General features: G+C 39.5%; 1 protein-coding gene across 1 annotated transcript in view; it reads right to left on the reverse strand.

The window, feature by feature from the left end:
• Nucleotides 1-24,625, reverse strand: part of SIDT1 (SID1 transmembrane family member 1) — a 98,523-nt gene that overhangs the window by 63,137 nt on the left and 10,761 nt on the right. The window contains exons 2-3 of the mRNA XM_036243864.1: nt 5,349-5,470; nt 4,172-4,342 (exon numbers count right to left, since the gene is read on the reverse strand). Coding sequence (XP_036099757.1) covers nt 4,172-4,342; nt 5,349-5,470 — 293 coding nt within the window. The remainder of the gene's footprint in view (nt 1-4,171; nt 4,343-5,348; nt 5,471-24,625) is intronic.

Below are 24,625 nucleotides of genomic sequence, written 5' to 3' on the forward strand. Positions count from 1 at the left end.
AGATTTAGTTATTGAAACAATGAAACAAAATTTAGAAATTGCTTAAAGGTAGTGGTTCTTACTCCCAGCTGCACATTAGAATCACCTAGGAAACTTTAAGAAAATATATACCAATGCTCAAACCTCCCTCACAGAGACTCTGATTTAATTGTTCTGGGTGGATCTTATCCACCAGAATATCTTTTCCTGTCTTTTTTGGGGGTGGTGGTGGGTGGGAGGGTGGTTCTTTGCTCTTGAATTATCATGTCATCTTTTTCTATGCCAAAATTAATGGAGGACTTGGAAAAAGTGCTATGACTAATTCTCCATCCTTCTGACCATCCATTCATCCATCTGTCTCTATGGGTATACACTGTCAAGGGGTGTAAAGGAGACCAGATAACATGTGATTCCCATTAGCACCTCTGCTGGCCACAGACTTTTTTATAAACTGCCTTAACAAATTTAAGGAGCACTTTATAATAGAACAGAATATTCTGATCATAAAATAAGCCTCAGAAAAGTAGTATGTACTATGTTAACATATTCTGATTTTTTTTATTTTTTATCCTCACCCGAGGACATTTTTCCTTTTTTTGTTCTGGTAGAGTGGGAGGGAGAGACAGGAACAGAGAGAGAGAGAGAGAGAGAGAGAGACTGAGAAACATCGATGTGAAAGGGACACATCGAGTGGCTGCCACCCGCACGACCAACCAGGGCCGGGGACAAACTGCAACCGAGGTACGCGCCCTTAGCGGGAACCGAACCCGGGCCTCTCGGGACCGCAGGTCGACGCTTTAACCGCTGAGCCAAACTGGCCAGGGCTGATTTTAAAAAATGTATTGAAGTATAACACACATAGAAAAGTGCACAAATCGTGAGCATATATCTGAATGAATTTTCACCAGGCAAACATAACCATGTACTTCCTCTTTGCTTTGTAAAGATATCACTCTCCTGACTTCTAAATTACAAAACAGTTTGTCTGTTTTTACACTTTATATAAATGAAATCAAACAATATGAATTTCTTTTGTCTGGCTTCTTTTGCTCAATATTGTGTTTGTGAGATTTTTTTCATGTTGTTAGGTATAGTAATAGTCTGTTCATTTTTATTGTTATGTCATATTCTATTAAATGAATACGACAATCATATATCTAGGAGTTGGGTATATTACTACCAGTGGAACTGCATTGCCAGTCCTTTTAAATTATAGCAATTTGGTAGTTGTAGTGAAAACTTGTTATTTTAATTTGTACTGCTGGTAGCTAGTGAGGTTGTGTTTTTGGACCATTTGAATAGCTTTGGTGAAGTATTTGTTCAAGTCTTTTGCCTATTTTTTTCCCAATATGCTTGTCAGTCATTTTTATTAAAAAACAACAACAACACAAAACAGGCATAAAAAATACTAGTCATTTCAAATAATCGACTTGTGGTTTGGTTCATTTTGTCCATTGTGGATTTGTTTTCTATATCAGTTTTTGGTGCTTTTATATTATTATTTCTTTTGAGTTTCATTTTCCAACTTTGTGAAATAGATACTTACACTGATTCCTTTCTTTTTTTCGAACATATACATTTGAAGCTATGCATTTTCCTTAAGCAGTGATTAGTTGCATCCCAGAAGTTTAAATATGTCATATTTTCATTATTTGTTCAAAATATTTTCTAATTTTTATTGTGATTTCTTCTTTGACTCATAAATTATTTAGAAGTAGACTACCTAATTTCCAAACATTGATGATTTTCTATATGTCATCTTGTGGTTTATTTTTATCTCACTTCAATATAAAGAATTTCAACCCTTTGAAATTTATCAAGATATGCATTAGAACTTGGCAATTTTGGTAAATGTTCCAAGTGCAGTTGAAAAGGTTAGGTTTTTATAATTTTGGGATGCGGTTTTCTAAATACATCAATTAATTCAAATTTGTTAATCATGTATCTGTTCTTTTATATCAGGAGTGGAAAAACTTTTTTTAAAGGGCCACAGAGAAAATATTTTAGGCTTGCAGGCCATAATGACTCTATCCCAACTAATCAGCTTTGCCATTGTAGCATGAAAGCAGGCATGCACAATATGTAAATTAATGGGTAGAGCTGTATTCTGATAAAACTTTATTTACAAAAATCTGTAACCAGCCCGTGAGGCATAGCTTGCCTATTAGCCTATTCTAATTACTGTGTGTGTGTGTGTGTGTGTGTGTATGTTTAACATTTTTGTCTGCTTATTTTATCAGCTGTAGACAAGGCTCCCACAAAGAATGTAGATTTGTCCAGTTCTATTCATTCTGTAATTTTTGTTTTGCATATTGAACTGATATTACTGGATGCATACAAATCTAGAGTTTAAATTTAAGTCTTCCAAGTGAATGATTGTTTTAGAAATATGAAATGTCCCTCTATCTCTAATAATGCTTTTTGCATTAAGGAATATCTTGTATAATATTGATATACTACACCAACTTTCTTTTGGTTAACGTCAGTGTGGAATTTCTTTTACTATATTTTTATTTACAACATTTATATGTTCTTTTATTTAAGGTTGTACTCTTGTAAGCAACACATATTTAATTTTCTTTTAAAAAATCCCACTTGATATGCTATGCCTTTACTTGGCAGATTTGAATCCATTTACTTGGCATATTTGAATCCATATATATATCCCTATTGGGTAACTATTCTGAGACTCTCCTTTCTCTGCCCCAAAGTTCTAGTGAGAGATCCAGGTCACAGAATTGTCTTCTTAAGTATAGTTTCTGTTCCTGAGATTGCCACATTTTTTGCCTAAGAAAATCTATTTGTTCCAGTGAAGTTGAGTCTGGACCTGTGTCTGGACTTATAGACTTGTAGCCCTGTGGGTGCCAGCCTTCACCCAGAGTAGTGCCCAGACTCATAGGCGCAAAGGTTCTTGCCCACTAGAAGCCAGAGCCACAGAAAGGTAGGTGGTAAATGGGTACAGCAGCCAGAAGTTCGCCTGTCATTGTCTTATTGCTCTGTAGGAATTCTTTTATTTTTTAAAATTTTTTATATATTATTTGTTTTTGTTACAGATGTTTCTCATTTTTCCCCCATTGACACCTTCCTCCCACCCCCTCCCCAGCTTTGTTGTCTATGCTCATTGGTCATGCATACATGCATGTAAGTTCTTTATATATTCTGCAGCATATGAGTCCTTTGCCATTATGTGTGTTGGAAATATATTCTCCTACTCTATGGCTTATCTTTTTGTTCTCCTAATGCTGCTTTTAATGAGTACAAATTTTAATTTTTATATAACCAATTTAACAACACAGGGTGGGGCAAAAAGTAGTTTTACAGTTGTTCATATGGAAAATAATACAATAATTAATAAATAATACAAGAATAAACTCTGTGTTTCACATACTCACAAATGAAAACCTACTTTTGCTCCACCATGTATTTTCATTTAAAATTGATTTAAAACACTGAGAGAAAAGGAAATGGTTTGAACCCTTAAAAAGCCTTGAGTTTAGAGTAGGATAATGCAGAAAAGTCCTTGAAGTTTCTGGCCTCATTAAGGAACAGTCTTAGCCTTTCTGTTTACATTTTCACACAGATTTACACAATGTTTTACAAGAGTAATCTTTGGGCGAGAACAAATCCCTTGGGGACAATGCCACAACTGGATTTGTTATTCTCCACCTCTAACATAAACAGTTTGAACTTGTGTATCCCAGGTAATTTTATCACAAAGAATGGAAGTGCAAGGAGAAGAAAGAAATAGTCATTAGTTTTTGCACAAAGAACAAAGCCACACAACATATTATTTTCTACCCGGAAGGAGAAAACTGGAATAGCAATAAGGATAGAAAAAGATAATTTAAGATCTTCCTTAAAACAAAAGAAAACTAGGGGAGTGGCACTGGTGAGTAATACAAAATACCCAGTCACCAGTGACTCCTGCTTGGGCCCTCACCCAGACACACCTTCGAGGTCAACTGCCCTTCCTCTCTGCACTAGTCTCCTACTGCCTCCCTACTGCACAGAATATACAGGGCCCTGCAGCCCAGCTGTGAACAGGAGAGGTCAGAAGGTGCTAAGACAATATGCCAAGTAGATTACTTCCTTCTAGAGTGTGATCTGTAAGGAAGGAAGATGGACTGAGCATGCATAAGCACAGGAAGAGCAGATGAGTGAACAGAGAAAGGCCCCAGGGAGTCCTGCTTACTGTAGCTGGAAGTGCTTGATCTTGGTAACCAGCAGTTTGTACTGGGCACCCAGGGGTGCCATGGATGCTATATCTACAAATATCAGTTGCTCCAGCGGTCCTGTTTCATTGGTTGCTTCTGAGGGACATAAGGTGCGGCTCACTTCCTGGTAGTTGTAGGTCCTCTGGTACCTGTAGCAGCCAGTGGAGGGAAAACCCAGCCAGAATGAGAGACTCAATGAACAAGCAGCGAACGAAGCCTACTGCATTTCATTTCTCCCCAAATTTGTTTTCAAGCCCTTATACTTAAAATTTCAGACTGGACCGACTGATGGTGATTTTAGAGGTGGTGTTTTTAGCGTAGGGCTCTGTGACATATAACAGGGATGTGAGGTTTGTTTAGTGCTGACCTGTTCACTTAGGTGGTGTCTACATTACACAAACCATCCTCCTAATTAATGAGGAAAAATATCACATTATAAAAGGAAACCTGTTCTGGTAAAACAACCAGGTGATTCCATTTTTCCATTCTTCAAGCTTTTATTACATGGAGCATAAATAAAGTCTCAGGGTCGACGTCAATATTTTAATTCTCAAATTCCTCATGCTTTAAAAACAATGTAACATATACTATATGTCCATGTCTGAATGCCTTTTGGGTTTTTTCTTATAGTGCTATAGTGCCTTGCATAGTTTCCTTTGTGAAAATATAAACTCCACAAGGGCAGGGACTTGTTGTGTGGTGTTTTTTCCCCCACTATTGTATCTGCAGCACCTATCACCTAGTTGTGCTCAATAAATACTATGGAATAAAGAAGGCCACTTGGTGGGCATTTTGAAGAATGGAAGAAGTGTCACTCATTTAAGTTGACTGCTGGGCCTAGCCCTGTCCTCAGTGGATGACCCACTAACCAAGCAAGAGCTACAGAACATTTACTGAATAGGACTAAAATGGTAAAAGGTCTTCCAGATGCTACACATCTAGGCAGAGTTCTTAGGTGAACTTCCAAGGGGATGGACACTGAACAGAGCTGAACACATCAGGGTACGCACCACGACTATCGTTTGCACTGAGCATGGATAGTATGTCACCACTCCAAATGTTGGATTTCTCATTTCGCTAGGGCAAAGACCAATTCGGTTGTAGGCCATTGAAAGAAAACAATGTAGCAAAGTTGTCTGGGCAAGACCTACTTACAGTCCTTGGAAGAGCAGAGGAACCTGCCAGGACAGCACCTCTTTCTGCTGGCGAACCACAACCAGGACTGGGTAGTCGAGGTTCTCCGAAGAGCTGTTCACGTACACCCGCACCGCATGGACCTGTGAGCCGGGGCAGAGAGAGGCAACGCACATCACACACTCACATACACGCACGCGCATCATCGCTGCCACCTGACGCTCTGAAAAACTTTAATTTCTTACATTTACTCCTCTTTTTTTTCAATTTTTATTTATTTATTTTTGTTACTGATGTTTCTCCTTTTTTTCCCCTAGACACCATCCTCCCCATCTCACCCCCACCCCCCAGCATTGTTGTCTATAGCCATTGGTTATGCATACATGCATATAAGTTTTTTGGTTTATCTCATCCATTTCCCCGCCCCCCTCCTCTGAGGTTTGTCAGTCTGAACCATACTCCTTTCTATGTCTCTGGGTCTATTTTGTTCATCAACTTATTTTGTTCATTATTTTCCACAAATAAGTGAGATCATGTGGTATTTGTCTTTCTCTGACTGGCTTATTTCACTTAGCATAATGCTCTCCAGGTCCATCCATGTCATCTCAAAGGATAAGAGATCTTTCTTTCTTACAGCTGCATAGTACTCCATTGTGTACATGTACCACAGCTTTTTTATCCACTCATCTACTGATGGACACTGGGCCGTTTCCAGAGCTTAGCAATTTCTTACATTTACTTCTGACCATAGATAATCCAAATGCCTTGGCTGTCTTTTCCTCTCTAATACTGAAACCACAGTGGGTCTCGACCTTGACTGCAGAGCTCTTATGTGAGCTTCAAAGGGGATGATTTTTCAAAGAACTGATGCCTGGGTCCAACCCGTCAAAATTCTGATTTAAGTGGTTTTGGGTGAAGCCAAATTATGGAGGCTTCAAATGGCAAGTGAGGAGTCTGAATCAGGCAGTCAACACAAGATTTTAAGAATAAGCCCAGACCAGGAAAACAAAGGTATTAATGTCCTTTACTTCATATTTGAATATAAATGCTGACGATAAAAATACATGTTTTGAAAAAGACCTTTAAGAGCCTTAATTGCTGACAAACTTTATTTTCACTTTGGAAAATCATTCTGTGCTTCAAACCAAAATGTTGTTGTCGTGTTTTATTAAAGCCTGGCAGATGGCCTGACGCTTCCCCAGCAACAAATGCCGCAGGGGCTGAGTTTTCTTCTCTTTACCCTGCTCCGAAGCATAAGTCCGTCTCTGACACAAACTGCTTTTTTATACCAGTGGCTCCGTGGCTCCTTCTGAATACACATGTCAACCCATCGTGGCATGAACTGTGGCCCTAGGCCTAGCTGGTTTGGGTGTTTTCTTTCAGTTTTTACAATACCATAGACAACATGGAAAGAACAAAATAGAAGAAAGGCAAGGTAAAAAAGAAAAAGTAAAATTTGATCTTTCACATGAGATATTTCCCTCCTAATGTATTAAAGCCTTAGTGTTCTCTGAAGACTCTTTTATTAGGGGAAAGAAAATGAAACAAGAAAATAATGCAGTTATAGGGACAGACTGACAAATCTCAGAAGGATGGGGAGTGGAGGGGAGGGAAGACATAAACCAAAGAACCTATATGCATATGTGCACAACCAATCCACATGGACACTAGGCTGGGGAAGGCAGGAGGGGGGTGGGAGTGGGAAGGAGGGGGTCAATAAGGAAAAAAGGGGGGCATCTGTAACACTTTCAACACTAAAGAAAAAGGAAAATAATGCAGTTAAACCTTGAAGAGTTATCACATGTTCAAAATGGAAATTAAGAAGAAACGGATATCATATACTACTATTTAGTTCTCTTATATTCTTCTCCTTGATTAAGCCACTTTGAGTTTTTAGTGTTGAAACAGTCCGAGAGTAATTTATTGATTTGATAAGAAGTGCCTGCACACGAAGGGAACATTTTCTTGTGCCTACACTCTACATGTTTCCATGGAAATTATGCTGCAGCTGAAAATTGCCAAAACCCCATCTCTACTGCAGGCCTCTTTCCTAAGCTCTGGATGTTCCACAGACACCTCAAATGCAACCTGTCAGAAATAGCACCTATACTCCTTCACCCCTAACTTTAATCTCTTCTGAATCCCTTTGCTTGGTAAACAGCCCCACCACGCAGCCATCTAAGCCTGAAACCTGAGAGTCAACCTTGATTCCTGTTTCTTTAGCTTTCTCAACCAGTAGGTCATCAAGTTCTACTGTTCTCTTTCATACTGTCCATATCCAGACCCTCCCAATGACACTCGCAGAGTGAACCTCCTTGACTGCCTCCTATCCAGACTTCTTATTCCAGGGCTGCACCTCCTCAGATGCCAATTTCCTGTTGGCATTCTCCTGCCAAAAAACTCTTCAGTGGCTCTGGGAATTTTCAGAGTCACCTCAAAGTAAAAGAATAGTAAAATAAATCTTTATGTACTTGTCATCTAGCTTTAATAATTATTAACAAATGTACTGTTTTATTTCATTTATACCTTCTATTCCCCTCACCTACCTTTACTGGATTATTTTAAAGAGAATACCAAAGATCTTGCCATTTCATCTGTAAATAGCTCAATCTTTATCTCTGAGAGATAAGGCTGCTTCTTTTTAACCGAAACATATTTCCATTATTGCACTTAATAGAATTAATAATCCTTTAAAATTATCCAGGATCCACACAGGGTTTGAATTTCTTCATTTATGTCAAAAATTGCTTTTTTAAAGTTTTTTAAATTATTATTATTGGGTACAAATAAGATCCACATATTACAATTGGTTGCTATGTCTGTCTTTGAGTCTCTTTTAATCTAAAGGTATCCCTCCCCCCTTTTGTGGAGGGGGTGTAGGGTGGGAAATGTAATTGTTAAAGAAAGCCGTTCACAAAGCAGCAGAAAAAATCTGAAGGAACAACAGTCTGGATTTTGCTGATTGTATCTGGTGCTGTCTGGCGTCGGACAGATCCCTTTATCTCCTGTATTTCCCATAAACTGGCTGTTAAAGCGACAGGCTGGACTAAAATGCCAGTAACCAAGTTTCAAGATTTTTACCACTCCAGCATTTTATAGTTTCATTTTTGTAAATTATTGTAGACAGTATGAAAAATGATCTCAGTTTTATCTTTTTTATTTTTTATTTATTTTTATTTATTTATTTATTTTAATCCTCACCCGAGGACATTTTTTGCACAGATAGAGTGGGAGGGAGAGAGAGGAAGAGAGAGAGAGAGAAACTTCGATGTGAAAGGGACACATCGAGTGGCTGCCACCTGCACGACCAACCAGGGCCGGGGACAAACTGCAACCGAGGTACATGCCCTTAGCAGGAACCGAACCCTGGTCTCTCCGGACCGCAGGTGAATGCTCTAACCGCTGAGCCAAACCGGCCAGGGCGGTTTTATCTTTTTTCATATGGCTCTTCAGTTAAACCAGCACCATTTATTAAGAAGTCCATCTTTTCCTCACGGATTCGAGTCCCTCAAGGCTCTTTGTGGTACTGCCTTCTCTACTTTCTCTGCCTGCCAACACCCCCGCATGCCTGATTACCTGCTGTTTCTCAAAAGAGCTATGTCCCCAATGACTGGCCTCTGGATATCCTTATCCCTAAAGTCCTTTTTGGGAAGGCTTCCCTGATATTGTGCCATCCTACTAAATAAGTGGGTGTCCTTCCTTTGGGGGGCCCCATATGGACTCTAATTACCTTTATATGGTATATTAATACCACTGTGAAATAATAGGAAAAAATACATATATATGGTCTCTGCCCCCAGTTCCTGACACAGAGCTCCTAAAACTCTTATTATTTCCTAAGTAATAAGAGCACTAGGAGCATCTTTTGTTCTAATATTTGAACTTTGACTACCCTAGTTCTTGACAAACCTCCTAAATCCTTGGAATTTCCTGGATGACAGCAGTCCCTTTTGTTCTAAGGTGGAGACTTTTGGTGGGCCCCTGGATGGCTTTAGGATGAGAGCTGGTCACCAGAAAGACCAATCAAGCCATAATCAGAAGGTTGCCCTCCCCAGTCCTCCAGGAAGTGGAGGGGCTGGAGACGGAGTTAATGATTGATAATGCCCATGTGATGAAGCTTCCATACAATCTCCCAAAATACGAGGTTTGGAGAACTCCTGGGTTGGTGAACATATCCACGTGCTTGGAGGGTGGCACAGCTAAACTCCACAGGGACAGAAGCTTCTGTACTCAGGACCCTTCTGGACCTACCCTGTGTATCTCTTTCCTATGGCTGTTCCTGAGTTATATCCTTTTATAATGAACCAGTAATCTGGTAAATAAACTGGTTTCGCAAGTCCTGTGAGCTGCTCTAGCAAATTAATTGAACCTGAGAAAGGGGGTCATGGGAACCTCTGATTGTAGTTAGTTGGTCAGAAGCATCAGTGACAACCTGGATTTGCAATTGGCATTCTGAAGTGGGGGATGGGCAGTCTTGTGGGACTGAATCCATAGCCTATGAGATATGATGCTAACACCAGGCAGATAGTGTCAGAACTGAATTGATTTGTAGGACACTCAGCTGGTGTCACAGAATTGCTTGATGTGGTGTCAGAAGCATTGGGAATGTGAGTAGAAGAGACTAGAAGTGAGTTTTTCCTATAAACAATCATAAAGCATTTTTTCATGTAGTCAGATTTACTACTTTTTTCTTGGACATTTTTTCCATCACTTTTTTGTTGTTGTTGTTGATCCTTCCATAGATTTTTAACATAGAGGGGAAGGGAGGGAGGGAGGGAAAGAGAGAGAGAGAAACATCGATGTGAGGGAGACACATCAATTGGTTGCCTCCTGCATGACCCCAACCAGAGCTGGGGACCATGGTACGTGCCCTTGGCTGGAATCGAAACCGAGACTCTTTGGTCTGCTGGCCGATGCTCTAACGGATGAGGCAAACCAATCAGAGTGAAGCAGGCTCTCTTTTGAGGTTTGTAACACAAACAGTCACCACATTACACAGCATGCATTTGTAGAGCACACTTGAGTCTGGCTTAAATCTACAGTAGTCAGAACTGTGGTGAAACCTAAGGAAAGCTTTGAACTAGGCCAACTTCATCTGTAGCTGGTTTGCTTCCCTTTTCTTTACCTAGAACTCAGCCTCCTTCTTCCTTCTTAGATACTTCATGCCAGAGGAATTTCCTTCCATTTTTTTTTTTCACACTTTACTCAAAGCAGTGATCCTCAAATTGTAGTGTGCTTTTTAGCATTCAGATACCTCAAGCTCACCACCCACATTTCGGATTTAGCAGATCAGAAACAGAACGTTAAAATATGCATTTTCAATAAGCATGCTGGGGGATTCTGATGCACACTGGATCGGAGCCCACACTTTGGGAAGTACTGTTTCAAAGAAACCATCTAGTGCATGTGCCCCATTTGTCAGGCACACGCCAATGTCTGGAGGCTGGTGTCTGGTAGGACTGAATCTGGGCTGGCAGGAAGGAGGCTGCTGGGAGAAGAGCAGAGCAGACTGACCTCTGCCACGGCTCCCCCAATCTACTGTTATCTCCACACCTAATCTTATTCCTGATCTGGCTCTTGTGACCCACTTACTCTTTTATTATTTCACAATGATCTTACCAATTATTATAAAAACAAACTCAGAGATGCTATTATAATAAATTGTAAAAATATAGAGTAGTGTCCAAAAAATGTATACACAATTTAACAGCTGATAACTCACTTTATTCTCACTCCTTTTCAGGTTTAACAGATTTAAATGGGTGAAGCCAGACTAAGCGCTGAATAAAGAATATTTATCCACTAGACTTTTTTATGGGGATATACAAAAGATAAAGTTTACAGTACAAAATCGGCAACTGTTGAAGAATTGAGAATGCACACAAATACCGAACAAAATGATTCTTGATGTTTGCTGTTTCACTGCTTTGTGTTATCTGGTCCCTAGACCAGCACAGTTTGAAAACAGATGTTGACAAAAAAAAAAAAAAATTATTCACTTCTGTATATCCTTTTAAATTTTGAAAATGAACTGTATGTTAATAAACATTGACTTTATAATCATTCAAATTGTGTATACATTTTTGGGAATACATTTATATATACGTATATGTGTGTGTGTATACACACACACACACACACACACACACACACACACACACATATAAAGGTAGGAAGACACTGGTTAGTTTTTCAAGATGAACAGATAATGCATTAGCCCCAGGAAAGAATAAAGAGCCCTGCTCAAAATGTACTTTGGAGTTCCAGAAGCTAAAATGCAACTCAGAAAATTGAATTACATTTGTACAGTGAAGTAAGCTGTGTACAGAAAAAACTAAAGAACAGAGTACTGATCATACATAATGGACCCTGACACTTTGTAACACACCATTCTTAAGAGCCAAGATTTTTCCTCCTGTTGCTTCTTCCTGTTGTCATGACAACAGACCATTTTATTACATAGATTTTATTTTCTTCCTATGTTTATTACAAGCGCAGAATTGTATTACAGCGAAAGAAGAATTATTTAAGTACTTTCATCTCTGATATTCTATAGAGCATGACTATTAAAGGTCTTAATGCTTAAAGACTCCTTTTTTTTTTTTAAATCCTAACCCAAGAATATTTTTTCATTGATTTTTAGATATAGTGGAAGGGGGGAGGGAAGGGGAGACAGAGAGAGACAGAGAGAGAGAGAGAGAGAGAGAGAGAGAGAGAGAGAGAGAGAAACATCGATGTGAGAGAGATACATTGATTGGTTGCCTCCTGTAAGTACCCCAACCAGGCTGGGGATTAAACCTGCAACCCAGGCATGTGCCCTTCACTGGGAATCAAATCCAAGACTCTTCGGTCCACTGGCTGATGCTCCAACAGCTGAGCTGAACTGGCCAAGGCAAGACTCCCTTTTTAATCATTGAAAAGATGTCAGTAGGGATAGTCAGAACATCAGATTAAGAATCAGAGATTATTGGTTTCCATTATTAAGCACACTACTGTTTTCCTGTGTAATCTTGAAAAACTGACTTCACTTGTAAAATAGCTACAATAGTATTTGCAAATGGTTCCTTTTCCTAATGTATAATTGTTTTAGAAACTGTTGTGTTCACTGGGTGTATATTTTGGGGGGGGGTGTTTAGGTTCTCTGGTCCTCCCTCCCTCCCTCCCTCCTTCCCTCCTTCTCTTCTTCCCTTCCTCCCTTCCTTTTTTCCTTCCTTCCTCCCTCCCTCTTTTCTTCTTTTCTTTTTTCTATACTTTCTTCCTATCCTCCCATGCTCCCTTTATCACTCATCAAACATTTCACTGAGTCAGGAGCTGTGGGAGGTGCTGGGGATATACTAAAGGCAACCCTGTCCTTGAGGAGCTCTTGATGTAGTCAGAGAGACCAGTGGTGTGATCATCAACAGTATACTGTGATGATAGTATAGCAGCAATGTGAGCAGCACTGTGGGCACATTCAGGGCAAAGTGGCTACCCATGTGGCAGAGTCAGGGAATGCAACACCGAAGCTAGTCAGTCACTTCCCAAGTGTAGTGAAGTTGGGCTCATCCACCTGGGTCCTGCCATTGTCTGCCTGGTGCGTGTCACCTTGATGCAGTGTTAGAGAACCTTAAATCTGGGAAAGTGATCTGGGAGGTCATCTAGTCCAAAGGTTCTATTTATAGAAGTGTTGATATGACTTTCCCAAAGATATTCAGCTATGGAAGAATCATGACCACAACTCAAATTGCTTGTGTCACAGCCTTCCAATAATGCTTCGTCAGATCATGCTATCATCAGTGTTTTGAATCCCTGAACACTGCTGTGGATATAGGCTTCTCCTAACATTCCACTATGAAATCTTTAAACTTCTCCTACTATCCCACTGTGAAGCTATATGTATAAACTCCATATGTGAAGGGAAGAAATACATTGCAGACTGGGAGATGTTATTTCTACATATATAAAACCCAAAATATCAGTATCTTGAATATATAAAGTTGTTTTTTTTTTTATCATCCTCACCCGAGGACATTTTTCCATTTTTTGTTCAGGTATAGTGGGAGGGAGAGATAGGAACAGAGAGAGAAAGAGAAACATCGACGTGAAAGGAACACATCGAGTGGTTGCCACCCACACGACCAACCAGGGCCGGGGACAAACTGCAACCGAGGTGCATGCCCTTAGCGGGAACTGAACCTGGGTCTCTCTGGACCGCAGGCCGATGCTCTAACCGCTGAGCCAAACTGGCCAGGGCTATAAAGAATTTTTTATGCTCATAAGTAAAATAAACAACCAATAGAAAAATATGTAGAGGATATATACAGCATCTAAAGAGGAGAAAAATGACCAAAGAACATGTGAAAAGATGTCCAGCACTTTATATTCATTAGAAAGGTAAACCCTCAAACATAGGACAATACCATGTTTGCAAGAATGCAGAGAACCAGAAACTCTTGCATATTGATTATAAAAATGGTATTTGATACAACCTCTTCAGAGAGCAAGTTGGCAATATCTACTAAGGCTACAGATGAGTTCACACTACATTCCAGCATTTCCACTCCTAAGTTTATATACAAGAAATCCTCTCTTGCATATGCACAAGGGCTCATGAACTATAATGTTCACTACAAGCATTGGTTGCAATAACAAAATTTGGAAATAACCTAGATAGCAACAAAAGTAAACTAAATAACAATAAAATGTGATTCAGTGGTTAAAAAAATGAATGAACTAAAATATGAATCAGTATGGATGACTCAAGAAGATAAACTGAGAGAAAGATCAAGTTGCTGAAGGATACATAGTGCATGATTCCATTTATGTAAACTTTGTAAACAAGCAAAACAATACTATATTTTTATATATACATCTTTAGTAAAATTTACAACATGAAAATAATAAACACAAAATTTGAGATAATGGTTTTCAAAAGCTTTGAAGGATCTGAGAATTTACCCCATTTGCCACAGTTTCATCAATACTAATAGAAGAAATACTGGGTTGGAGACAAAGGACATTATTACTCTTGTCACAGAAAGCAACATAGCATCATCGAATTTGCAGAAGTTCTCTTGCCCCCAGCTCCCATGAAGGAGATGTGAATGGAACATACATGCAGTGGGTTGTACTACAGAGAGAATCCATGAGCTGAGGGAACCTGTATCTTTTATAATGGGTTAAGCCTGCCTGAGCTTTGCTCCAGAGAGGAACACTGTCTCTGTCTTCTGAGGCTGTCTGCTATGCTAATATCCTTGAAATGATAGTATAGTAAAAAGTCAGTCAGTGCCTTCCTGTAAGATATACAGAAATCAAGAGACCTATGAAGACTGATCACCCCCAAATGGTTACTTTTGAAAAAAAAAAGGATAGGTAGGGGTAAATAAGAAACTCTAACTATCCTTCTGTTTCTTAAGTTGAGGTGTGGGTACATAGGTGTTTGTTACATTATTTTCTATACTTGTTTATATGTCTTAAATGTTTTATTAATAATAATAAAAAAGAAGCCAGGATGTGACTTCTTTGTGTTTGTTCATTCCTGAATGACAACCCTCATTTTACACAGGCTTTGTCATCTGGGAATGTGACAGACACTCAATCCACAAACACAGTCCTATTGTTCTGGCTCATTTTGTCATAGTACGTCCTTACTGTAGTGCTTGATGTGCTTATGCCAACTTCCTTGATTATAGCCTCCCCACCCCCATATATATTTATAAAATCCTCTTGGAAAAGAAATATTGTCAGGAGACCCAGGTCTATATTCTATGGTACAAGATGTATTAGTTTCCTAGGTGTGCCATAACAAAGTATCATAAATTGGGTGGCTTAAAACAATAGACATTTATTCTCTCACAGGTCTGGAGGCCAGAAGTCTGAAAGCAAGGTGCCATCAGGGCCATACTGTCTCTGAGGCTCTGTGGAGAATCCTTCCTTGCTTCTTCTCAGCTTCTGGTGGTGACCTTCAGTCTCTGGTGCTCCTTGGCTTGTAGCTGCAGCACGCCTGCCTCTGCCTTTGTCGTCACGTGGTGTTCTCTCCGTGGGTCTGTTTTCCTCTGTGCATGTCTGTGCAAACTTTCCGCTTCTTACAAGGATTTCAGTCTCATCGGATTACAGCCACTTTTAAACAATTGTTGTTGTTTATTGATTTTAGAGAGAGAGAGGAATGAAGAGAGAGAGATTTGTTGTTTCACTTCTTTATGCATTCATTGATTGATTCTTGTATGTGGCCTGAGGATCAAACCTGCAACCTTGGCGTATCAGGGGGACACTCTAACCAACCTAGTGACCCAGCCAGAGCAGATTAAGGCCCACTTTAATGACCTCATCTTAATTTGATTAGATCCACAAAGACCCTTTGTTCGCATAAGGTCATAGTCCCAGGTCCCAGGGGTTAGGATTTCAACATATATTTTGGGGGGACATAAATCAACTCATAACCTTAGATTTCTGGGATTTTTAAAGTCATTCTCCAAGACTCTGTGCCTTTCCCTGACCATCAGCTTATCTTCAACTTGTACCCACATGTCAAGGCCCTTCATGCAAAGTGAAGGCAGGCTTGCTGGGAGAGTCCACTATGCGGCTGTCGTATGAAAACAGATGCTCTTGAGCAAAGCGACCTTGCCATTCTGAATCCCTTTCTTATTAAATGCTAGAAAGTCCTATTAAATGAAGCATCCCATCCCATGGTTTTCATAACTTCTGCAGGGAACTGACTGCTACAGTCACAAGTTTTATATATATGTAAATTTATATATATATATATAAAATTATTATATATATATTTAAAGATAAGCATTAAGCCTGGCCAGTGTGGCTCAGTGGATTGAGCATGGTCCCATGGACTGAGAAGTCCCAGTTTGATTCCCCGTCAGGGCATGTGCCAAGGTTATGGGCTCATCCCCAGTGTGTGTGTCGGGGGGGTGGGGAGGATGTGCAGGAGGCAGCCGATTGATGTTTCTCTCTCACATCGATGTTTCTATCTCTCTCTCTCTAAGAAAAATAAGCAAAAACATATTTCTTAAAAAGATAAGCATTAAAATAATTGTTGTAGTTATTGATGTGACTGAAATTTCTTCTACTTGATTCAGCCTTGGAAAATCATCTTTGTAAACTTAGGCCATAATGAAGAAAGACATATAAACCTGGATTTTATTTCTGGCACTCACATCTACTATCTGGGTGACCTTGGAAAAACCATTTAACCTCTCTGGGCCTCAGTTTACTCAACTGGAGAATGGGAATAGTAACACCCAGACTATTTACCTCCCTAGTTTGTGGGTGACAATGTTTTGTGACCTGCAGAGCACCAGAGCAGAAGACAAAACTGTCCCACCCAGGTCTTACAGCTGTCCACTTCGACACATTCACCAATCAATCAGTGTTGATTATCTGTTTTCCAGCTGTGGAGACACACTCATAGGCCCAATTGCCCCTAGCAAAGAAAAAGGTTATACTGTCCATCTCACATAGGATATTAATTTCTTTTCACAACTTGGCTTCAGGTTTTCTTGGCACAATTCATCCCTCTCATTGAAAAGAGCAGTCTACCCCTTGGGAGCTATTTACTCACTTACTTTTAGATTCTCAGCATTTTGCATTCAGAGCACTTTTCTTAGAAGCATACTTTGCAGACCTCATCTTACAAATTTTATTATGCAAACAATAACTGAGACAAAATATATTCATATGAGCTTTCCTCTTTTGGTTTATGATCTAAATTTTATACTGAAAAAATTTCAATTCCAATAAAAACATAGGAAATGTTGAAGGGAGGTGTAATAGTTGGTAGGCCAGGCATACATAACAATAGCCAGTCTAGATTCTAGCTACTTTAGGATGAACTTTGTTCATTCAATAAATATTTGACTGCTCCTCCTGTGCCAGGCATGGTTCTGGGCACTGGAGATGTGTCACTAAGCAGTGTAGACATAGTCACCACCCTCATTGAGCTCACAGGTTTGCACATGAAATGCCAAGTAAACAAGCCATTGCATTAACATTCAGTTTCCTGTGGAAGTGCAAGATATGGACTTTCAGGAGAAACATTTACCTAAAGGATAAGTAGAAATGAACAGTAACAACAAAAATGTGGGCAGAGAAAGAGAAATGTCCAAACAAAGGCAACAATGTAGTAGACATAAGGAAGGAGAGAGGGAGGAGAAGAGAGAAGGCTGAGGAATATTTGAAGGATTAAGAGAAAATTAGTCTGTCTGGAGCATGAGGTGCATGAAGGACCATTATGCTTGAAGAGTCTTACACGTCACACTAGGGAGCTTGGGGTTTACTCTCTAGGGCAATGGAAAGCCTGTGGAAGGTTTTAGGTGCCACCACTCCATTGCCATGACCATCCCTGGAAACCTAGTGTTGCCTTTGTTGCTGCTGAACAGTGGTTCCCCTGCATCACTGGGTCCCAAGTCAGTATCTGGGGAAAGCAGATGTGATTGGCAGCGCTGAGACCACATGCCCAGGCCTGAGCTTGGGGTTAGGGTGGGGAGAGGATAAGAAAACAGGTGTCACTACACTTCACAGTGGAAGTGGCTCTACCTCTAATGGGGACTCATGAAATGGGAAATTCCCCTAAACAGAGGAATGGGGTTCAGATGTTGGGCAGTCAATACATGGTCAAGTTTCACTACACTTGAAACCCCTTTACATGCAACACCAAGACTATTCTACAGAACAAGTGTTTGACAGGTAGTTTTCCTGAGAACTGAGGTCAAGCCAGGTATGTCCCGAAGACGCTAAATCACCCTGATGTTACCACTTGATACTAATAAAACTTATAAACTATACAATCCAATTTAGCACTCAATGACATCGTAGTTTCATGACTTGTAATATTTGCTAATTGTTCCATGTATTTGTTTTGTCTTTTGTTGAGGAGTTTATCTGTGACATATTTGAAATCAAGCACCGATTGAACACTTAATACATACACTATAAAATTTACTGTTTCTATGTGGGTGGAGGTAATCCAGCTAAATTTGTAACTTTCAACAAGTACTAAAAAACAACCCAGGATGTTAGGGAAGTGTTTGTTCTGAATTCTGCAGCACTATTTCTACACACATTCTCTCTCTCTCTCTCTCTCTCTCTCTCTCTCTCTCCATTTGTTTTCTTCTTGTGGGACCCATATTATGTAGATGTCAACACTTCTCCTTCAGCCCTCCCGATTTTTTATTTTTTGTTTCTAGTCTACATCTTTTGAAGTAGAATCTCAACCCAGCCCTCCAGTGCTCTAATCCATTGTTCATGCTAATGTCCAACCCTCTGCTGAGGTCTTTATGTAAGCAGTATTGTTTTTGAAATCTGGCATTTCCTGTAGTTCATCTTTATAACTGTAACCTGCTTCATTTTAACAATGTTCTTCTATTCATATCTCTCTGAGAATACACTCACTTGTCTTATTTTAAAGTCTTATTCTTTCTGTTTATTAATTCTGCTACATCTGGTGAAGGTCATTCAGTTTGGCATCTCTCATATAACTTTCTTCTGCAGATCTGTTGTTATTTTCTCCTGTGAGCTGGGGCACCAGCTCTCTAGGGTAGCACTGAGAACTCCCCAGGGGAGGGTCTCAATGTGAGGAGAGTTCAAGGTAGAAGGGGGATGAAAATGGAAACCCTCTTAGGATAGAGGGCCTCTGAGTTGACAAAGCCCTTTACACACCCCTCAGCAGTGTGCCTCCTCCCATCTAATTTTACCTTTACATCACCACCCCCTTTCCTACTTCCTTTGAAATCTCCTGGCCTCACCTTGTGAAGAGGGCGGTGGGGAAGGAGAGAATGGTTAGAGTCAGCAAGTCAACCCACACAGCGGTCATCATTTTGCACTCCAGCTGGCCTCCACAGACATTATCCCAGGAGCCCAGCCAGCCCCTCACAATGGTCATGAGGCAGGGCAGGTGGCGTCCACCTAGGTCAAACTGAGGAAGGCAAATAAAAGCACAATGAGAATGCTCTCACCCAACCTAGTTCCTACCCATGACCTCTTACATTGTGGGCTACCACTTGCCTCTCACCCCAAGAGCTAACCATCTTCTGTCTCTCCAGAGTTTCTCAGTTTTGCTTTAGTCGCTCTGTCCCACTGACCTCCCTCCGTTTTCAGGTCTCTCCCGGCGTGGTTCCTGGGAAAAAGCCAGGGCCTGGTGCTGAGTCTCCTGTCCGCGATTTCTTTTCTCTTCTTTATCTTTCCTGTCTTTTTCTATCTCTTGTTTATGCTATTTCTCCCATGAAGAGGTTAAAGAAGGAAAATAATTAGTTTATGATTTGAGGCAGAAATCAGGATCCACTCCCTGGATTGTATTTCTATGCTGAGTGATTGCTGCAGGCAAGTCTCTTCCAGAGCTACTGTGAGGCCTCCCTAATTAACACTCTGCAGATGGAAAAGCACTAGAAATTATTGTTATGATCTGACACCTATCAGCCATTTATTTCTGGAGTGGTATTTATTGCCAGACTGGTGCCATTTAGAATTTAAAGTAAGTATTTGTCAGGATATAAATATTACCCAAAGGAAACTGCTTTCTAAACAAATCAAAACATTATCTGCAAACATCTTCCTCTTCAAAATCTTGAAGGAAAATTCTTGAGACAGAAGAGACCTCAGGGAAGGTCATGTTTACAGACAAAACCGTGACTAATCGTGGAGTGAACACTGTGGCAGAGATGATATATAGTACTTGAATTCTTCTCTGATGCTCAGCTTGGATCTTCCTCTGTATTTTTTTTTTTTTTAATGTACCATATTTAGTTTATTTTTTTCAAATACAATTTACTTCCAATATTATTTTGCATTGGTTTCAGGTGTACACCATAGGAGTTAGACAATAATATACTTTACAAAGTGTTCCTCCCAATATTTCTAGTAGCAACCTGGCACCATGATATTTATCACACTTATTGACTATTCTACATGCTGTATTATTTTGCAACTGCCAATTTGTATTTCTTTAATTTTTTTTTTTTTTTTATCCTCACCCGAGGACATTTTTCCATTCTTTGTTCAGGTAGAGTGGGAGGGAGAGAGAGGAACAGAGAGAGAGAGAGAGAAACATCGATGTGAAAGGAACACATCGAGTGGCTGCCACCCGCACAACCGACCACGGCCGGGGACAAACTGCAACCAAGGTACGCGCCCTTAGTGGGAACTGAACCCGGGTCTCTCAGGACCGCAGGCCGACGCTCTAACCGCTGAGCCAAACCGGACAGGGTTGTATTTCTTAATTCCTTCACCTTTTTTACCCAGCCCCCATAACCCCTCTCTGTATCTATGAATCTGTTTCAAGTTTGTTCATTTATTTTGTCCTTTAGATTCTACATATAAGTGAAATCAGATGGTATTTGTCTTTCTCTGACTGACTTATTTCATTTAGCATAATACTTTCTAGATCCATCCATGCTGTTGCAAATGGTAACATTTCATTCTTTTTTATGGCCGAGTAATATTTCATTGTGTATATGTACCACCACTTTTTTACTCACTTGTCTACTGATGGACACTGGGGTTGCTTCCATAGCTTGGCTATTGTAAATAATGCTGCAATGAACATAAAGGTGCACATAAGGTATTTTTTTGAATTAGTGTTTTGTTTTGTTTTTAAATAAATACCCAGAAGTGGAATCCCTGGGTCATAAGGCAGATCCATTTTTAATTTTTTGAGGAAACTCCATACTGTTTTCCATTGTGGCTGCACCAATCTGCATTCCTACAAATAGTGCATGGTGGTTCCTTTTTCTTCACATTTTCACCAACACTTGTCAATTTTTTATTTATTGGTTCAGCCATTCTGACAGGTGTGAGGTGATATCTCATTGTGGTTTTAATTTGCCTTTTTCATTTATCAGTTCTAGTAGTTTTTTGGTGAAATATTTAGGGTTCTCTATATACAGTATCATATCATCTACAAATAATTGCAGTTTTACCTCTTCCTTTCCAATTTAGATGATTTTTTTTCTTCTTGTTTGATTTCCATGACCAGGACTTCCAGTACTAGGTTGAATAAGAGTGGTGAAAGCAAACATCCCTGTCTTGTTGCTAATCTTAAGAAATGCTTTTAGTTTTTCCTGGTTGAATAAGATTTTGGCTGTGAGTTTGTCATATATGACATTTATTATGTTGAAGTATGTTCCCTCTATTCCCACTTTGTCGAGAGTTTTTATCATAAATGGGTGCTAGATTTTGTCAAATGCTTTTTGGGCATCTATTGATATGATCATATGATTTTTATTCTTCATTTTGTTTATGTAGAGTATCATGTTAATTGATTTGCAGATATTGTACCAACCTTGAATCATAGGAATATATCCCACTTAATTATGGCGTATGATCTTTTTAATGAATTGCTGGATTCAGTTTGCCAATATTTTGTTGAGGATTTTAGCATCTATATTCATTGGGGATATTGACCTATAATTTTATTTTTTCTTTGCAGTGTCTTTATCTGGTTTTGGAATTAAGATAATGCTAGCCTCATAAAATGAGCGTGTGAGTCTTCCCTCCTCTTGAATTATTTGGAATAGTTTGAGGAGAATAGGTGTTATTTCTTTGAATGTTTGGTAAAATTCACCTGTGAAGCCATCCAATCCAGAACTTTTGTTTGCTGGGATTTGTTTTTATTACTGCTTTGATTCTACTAGTTGTAATCAGTCTGCTCAGATTTTCTGTTTCTTCTTGATTCAGTTTGGGAAGACTGAATGTTTCTAGGAATTTATCTATTTCTTCCAGATCATCCAATCTGTGGCATATAGTTGGCTGTAATATTTTCTTATAATCCTTTGTATTTTTGTGGTGTCAGTTGTCACTTCTCTTTTGTTTCTGATTTTATATTTTTGGGGTCCTCTCTCTTTTTTTCTTGATGAGTCTGGTTAAAGGTTTATCAATCTTGTTTTCTAAAAACCAGCTCTTGTCCTGGCCAGTTCGGCTCAGCGGTTAGAACATCAGCCCGTGTACCAGAGAGTCCCGGGTTCAGTTCCCCCAAAGGGCTTATACAGTGATACCTCGGTTCTCGAACATAATTCGTTCCAGGAGGACGGTCGAGAACCAAATTGTTCGAGAACCGAAGCAATGAAACCCAATAGGAAATAATGGAAACTGGATTAATTCGTTCCAAGCCCCAGAAAATGCCTATTTACTGGCCTAATTTGTATATAATATGTAGAAAAACATAAGTCTCAACAAGAAATAAAAGTGTACAATATGTCTAAGGGTTAAATTCAGTGTAAAGCGTGACTCTCTCCACAAAGCGTGACTCTCTCTCTGCACTCACACTGAGGACGCAAGCAAGGCGCGCTGGGCCGAATGAACGCCATTCGGCTCAACTCGGCTCATCTCGGAAGTTCGAGTTCCAAATATTTGTTCGGATTCCAAGACAAAAGTTTCTCGAATCTCCTGGTCGAATACCGATTTGGTCGAAATCCGAGGCGTTCGAGAACCGAGGTATCACTGTACCTTGGTTTCAATTTGTCCCCGGCCCTGATTGGGGTCGTGTGGGTGGCAACCAGTCAATGTGTTTCTCTCACATCAATGTTTCTCTCTGTCTTTTTCTTCCTCTCGGGTGAGGATTAAAAAAAAAAAGTTTCTTGGAGTTCAACAATAAATACTGTTGCTGTCTGAAAGAAAGAAAGAAAGAAAGAAAGAAAGAAAGAAAGAAAGAAAGAAAGAAAGAAAGAAACCAGCTCTTGGTTTCATTGATATTTTGTGTTTTTTTAGACTCTATTTCATTTATTTCCACTCAGATCTTTATTATTTCCTTCCTTCTACTCACTTTGGCCTTTTTTGTTGTTCTTTTTCTAGTTCCTTTACATGTAAACATAGATTGTTTATTTGAATTTTTTTTTTGCTTCTTGAGGTTGGTCTGTATTGCTATGAATTTTTTCCTCTTAAGACTGCTTTTGCTGTGTCCCATAGATTTTTGGTTGTTAAGTGCTCATTTTCACTTGTCTGAAGGTAACTTTTGATTTCCTTCTTGAGCTCATTGCTGACCCATTCGTTGTTCAGTGTCATGTTTTTTAGCCTGTTTGTTTGAGTGTTTTTCAGGCTTTTTTTTTTTTTTTTTTAATTTATTTCCAGTTTCATACCATTGGGTCAGAGTAGATGCTTGATATGATTGCAATCTTCTTGAATTATTCTGCAGCTTTGGGGTGAAATGCTCTGAAAATATCAGTGAAATTCATATGATCTAGTGTGCTATTTAAGGATGCTGTTTCCTTATTGATTTTTTTGTTTGGGAGATCTATCCACTGATGTTAATGTGGTGTTTAAATTTCCTAGTATGACTGTATTACTACCTCTCTTTCCCTTTATGTCCATCAGGATTTGCTTTATTTTTAGGTGCTCCTATGTTGGGTGCATAAATGTTTACAAGGGTTATATCCTTCTATTGGATTGCTCCATTTATCATTATATAATGTCTTTCTTTGTCTCTTATAGCCTTTTAAAAAAATTCTGTCAGATATACGTATTGCTAACTATCTTTCTCTTGCTGCTTTTAAGATTCTCTCTTTTGTCTTTAATGTTTGCCATTTTAATTATTCTGTGTCTTGGTGTAAGCCTCTTTGGGTTCATCTTGTTTGGGACTCTCTGAACATGTGTACTTTGTTTCTTCACCAGGATAGGAGAGTTTTCAGCCATAATTTTTTCAAATAGGTTATTGATTCCTTGCTTTCTCTCTTCTTCTAGTAACCCCATGAAGAGAATGTTGTTACACTTCATATTGTCCCAGAGGTCCCTTATACTACCCTCATTTTTAAAAATTATTTTTTCTCTTTGCTGCTCTGATTGGGTGTCTTCCAAATCATTCATTTGATCCTCTGCTTCACCTAGCCTGCTGCTAATTCCTCCTAGTGTACTTTTCATTTCAGATATTGAGTTCTACATGTCTGACTGGTTCTTTTATATGGTTCGATGTCCTTTTTTTTATGCTTGATATCACTTTGTTGAAGTTCTCATTAAGTACCCTGACAATTCTTATAATCATTGTTTTGAACTTTGCATCTGGTAGCTTGCTTGCCTCCATTTCATTTAGTTCTTTTTCTGAGGATTTCTCCTGTTCTTTCATTTGTGGCATGTGTTTGTCTCCCATTGTGCTTGCCTCTCTGTATTTGTTTCTGTGTATGAGATAGAGCTGCTATGCCTCCCAGTCTTGGTAGTGTGGCCTTATGTGGTAGGTGTCTTGTGAGGCTCAGTGACACAATCTCCCTGATCACCTGAGGTAGGTGCTCCAGGAATGTCCCTTGTGTCAATTGTGTGAGCCCTCCTGTTGTAGTTGAGTCTTGATTACTGTTGGCCTGTCTGTATGTGGGGTTGCCCCTCCAGCTGGC

This window comes from Molossus molossus, unplaced genomic scaffold (assembly GCF_014108415.1).
Source record: "Molossus molossus isolate mMolMol1 unplaced genomic scaffold, mMolMol1.p scaffold_m16_p_5, whole genome shotgun sequence".
NCBI lineage: Eukaryota > Metazoa > Chordata > Mammalia > Chiroptera > Molossidae > Molossus > Molossus molossus.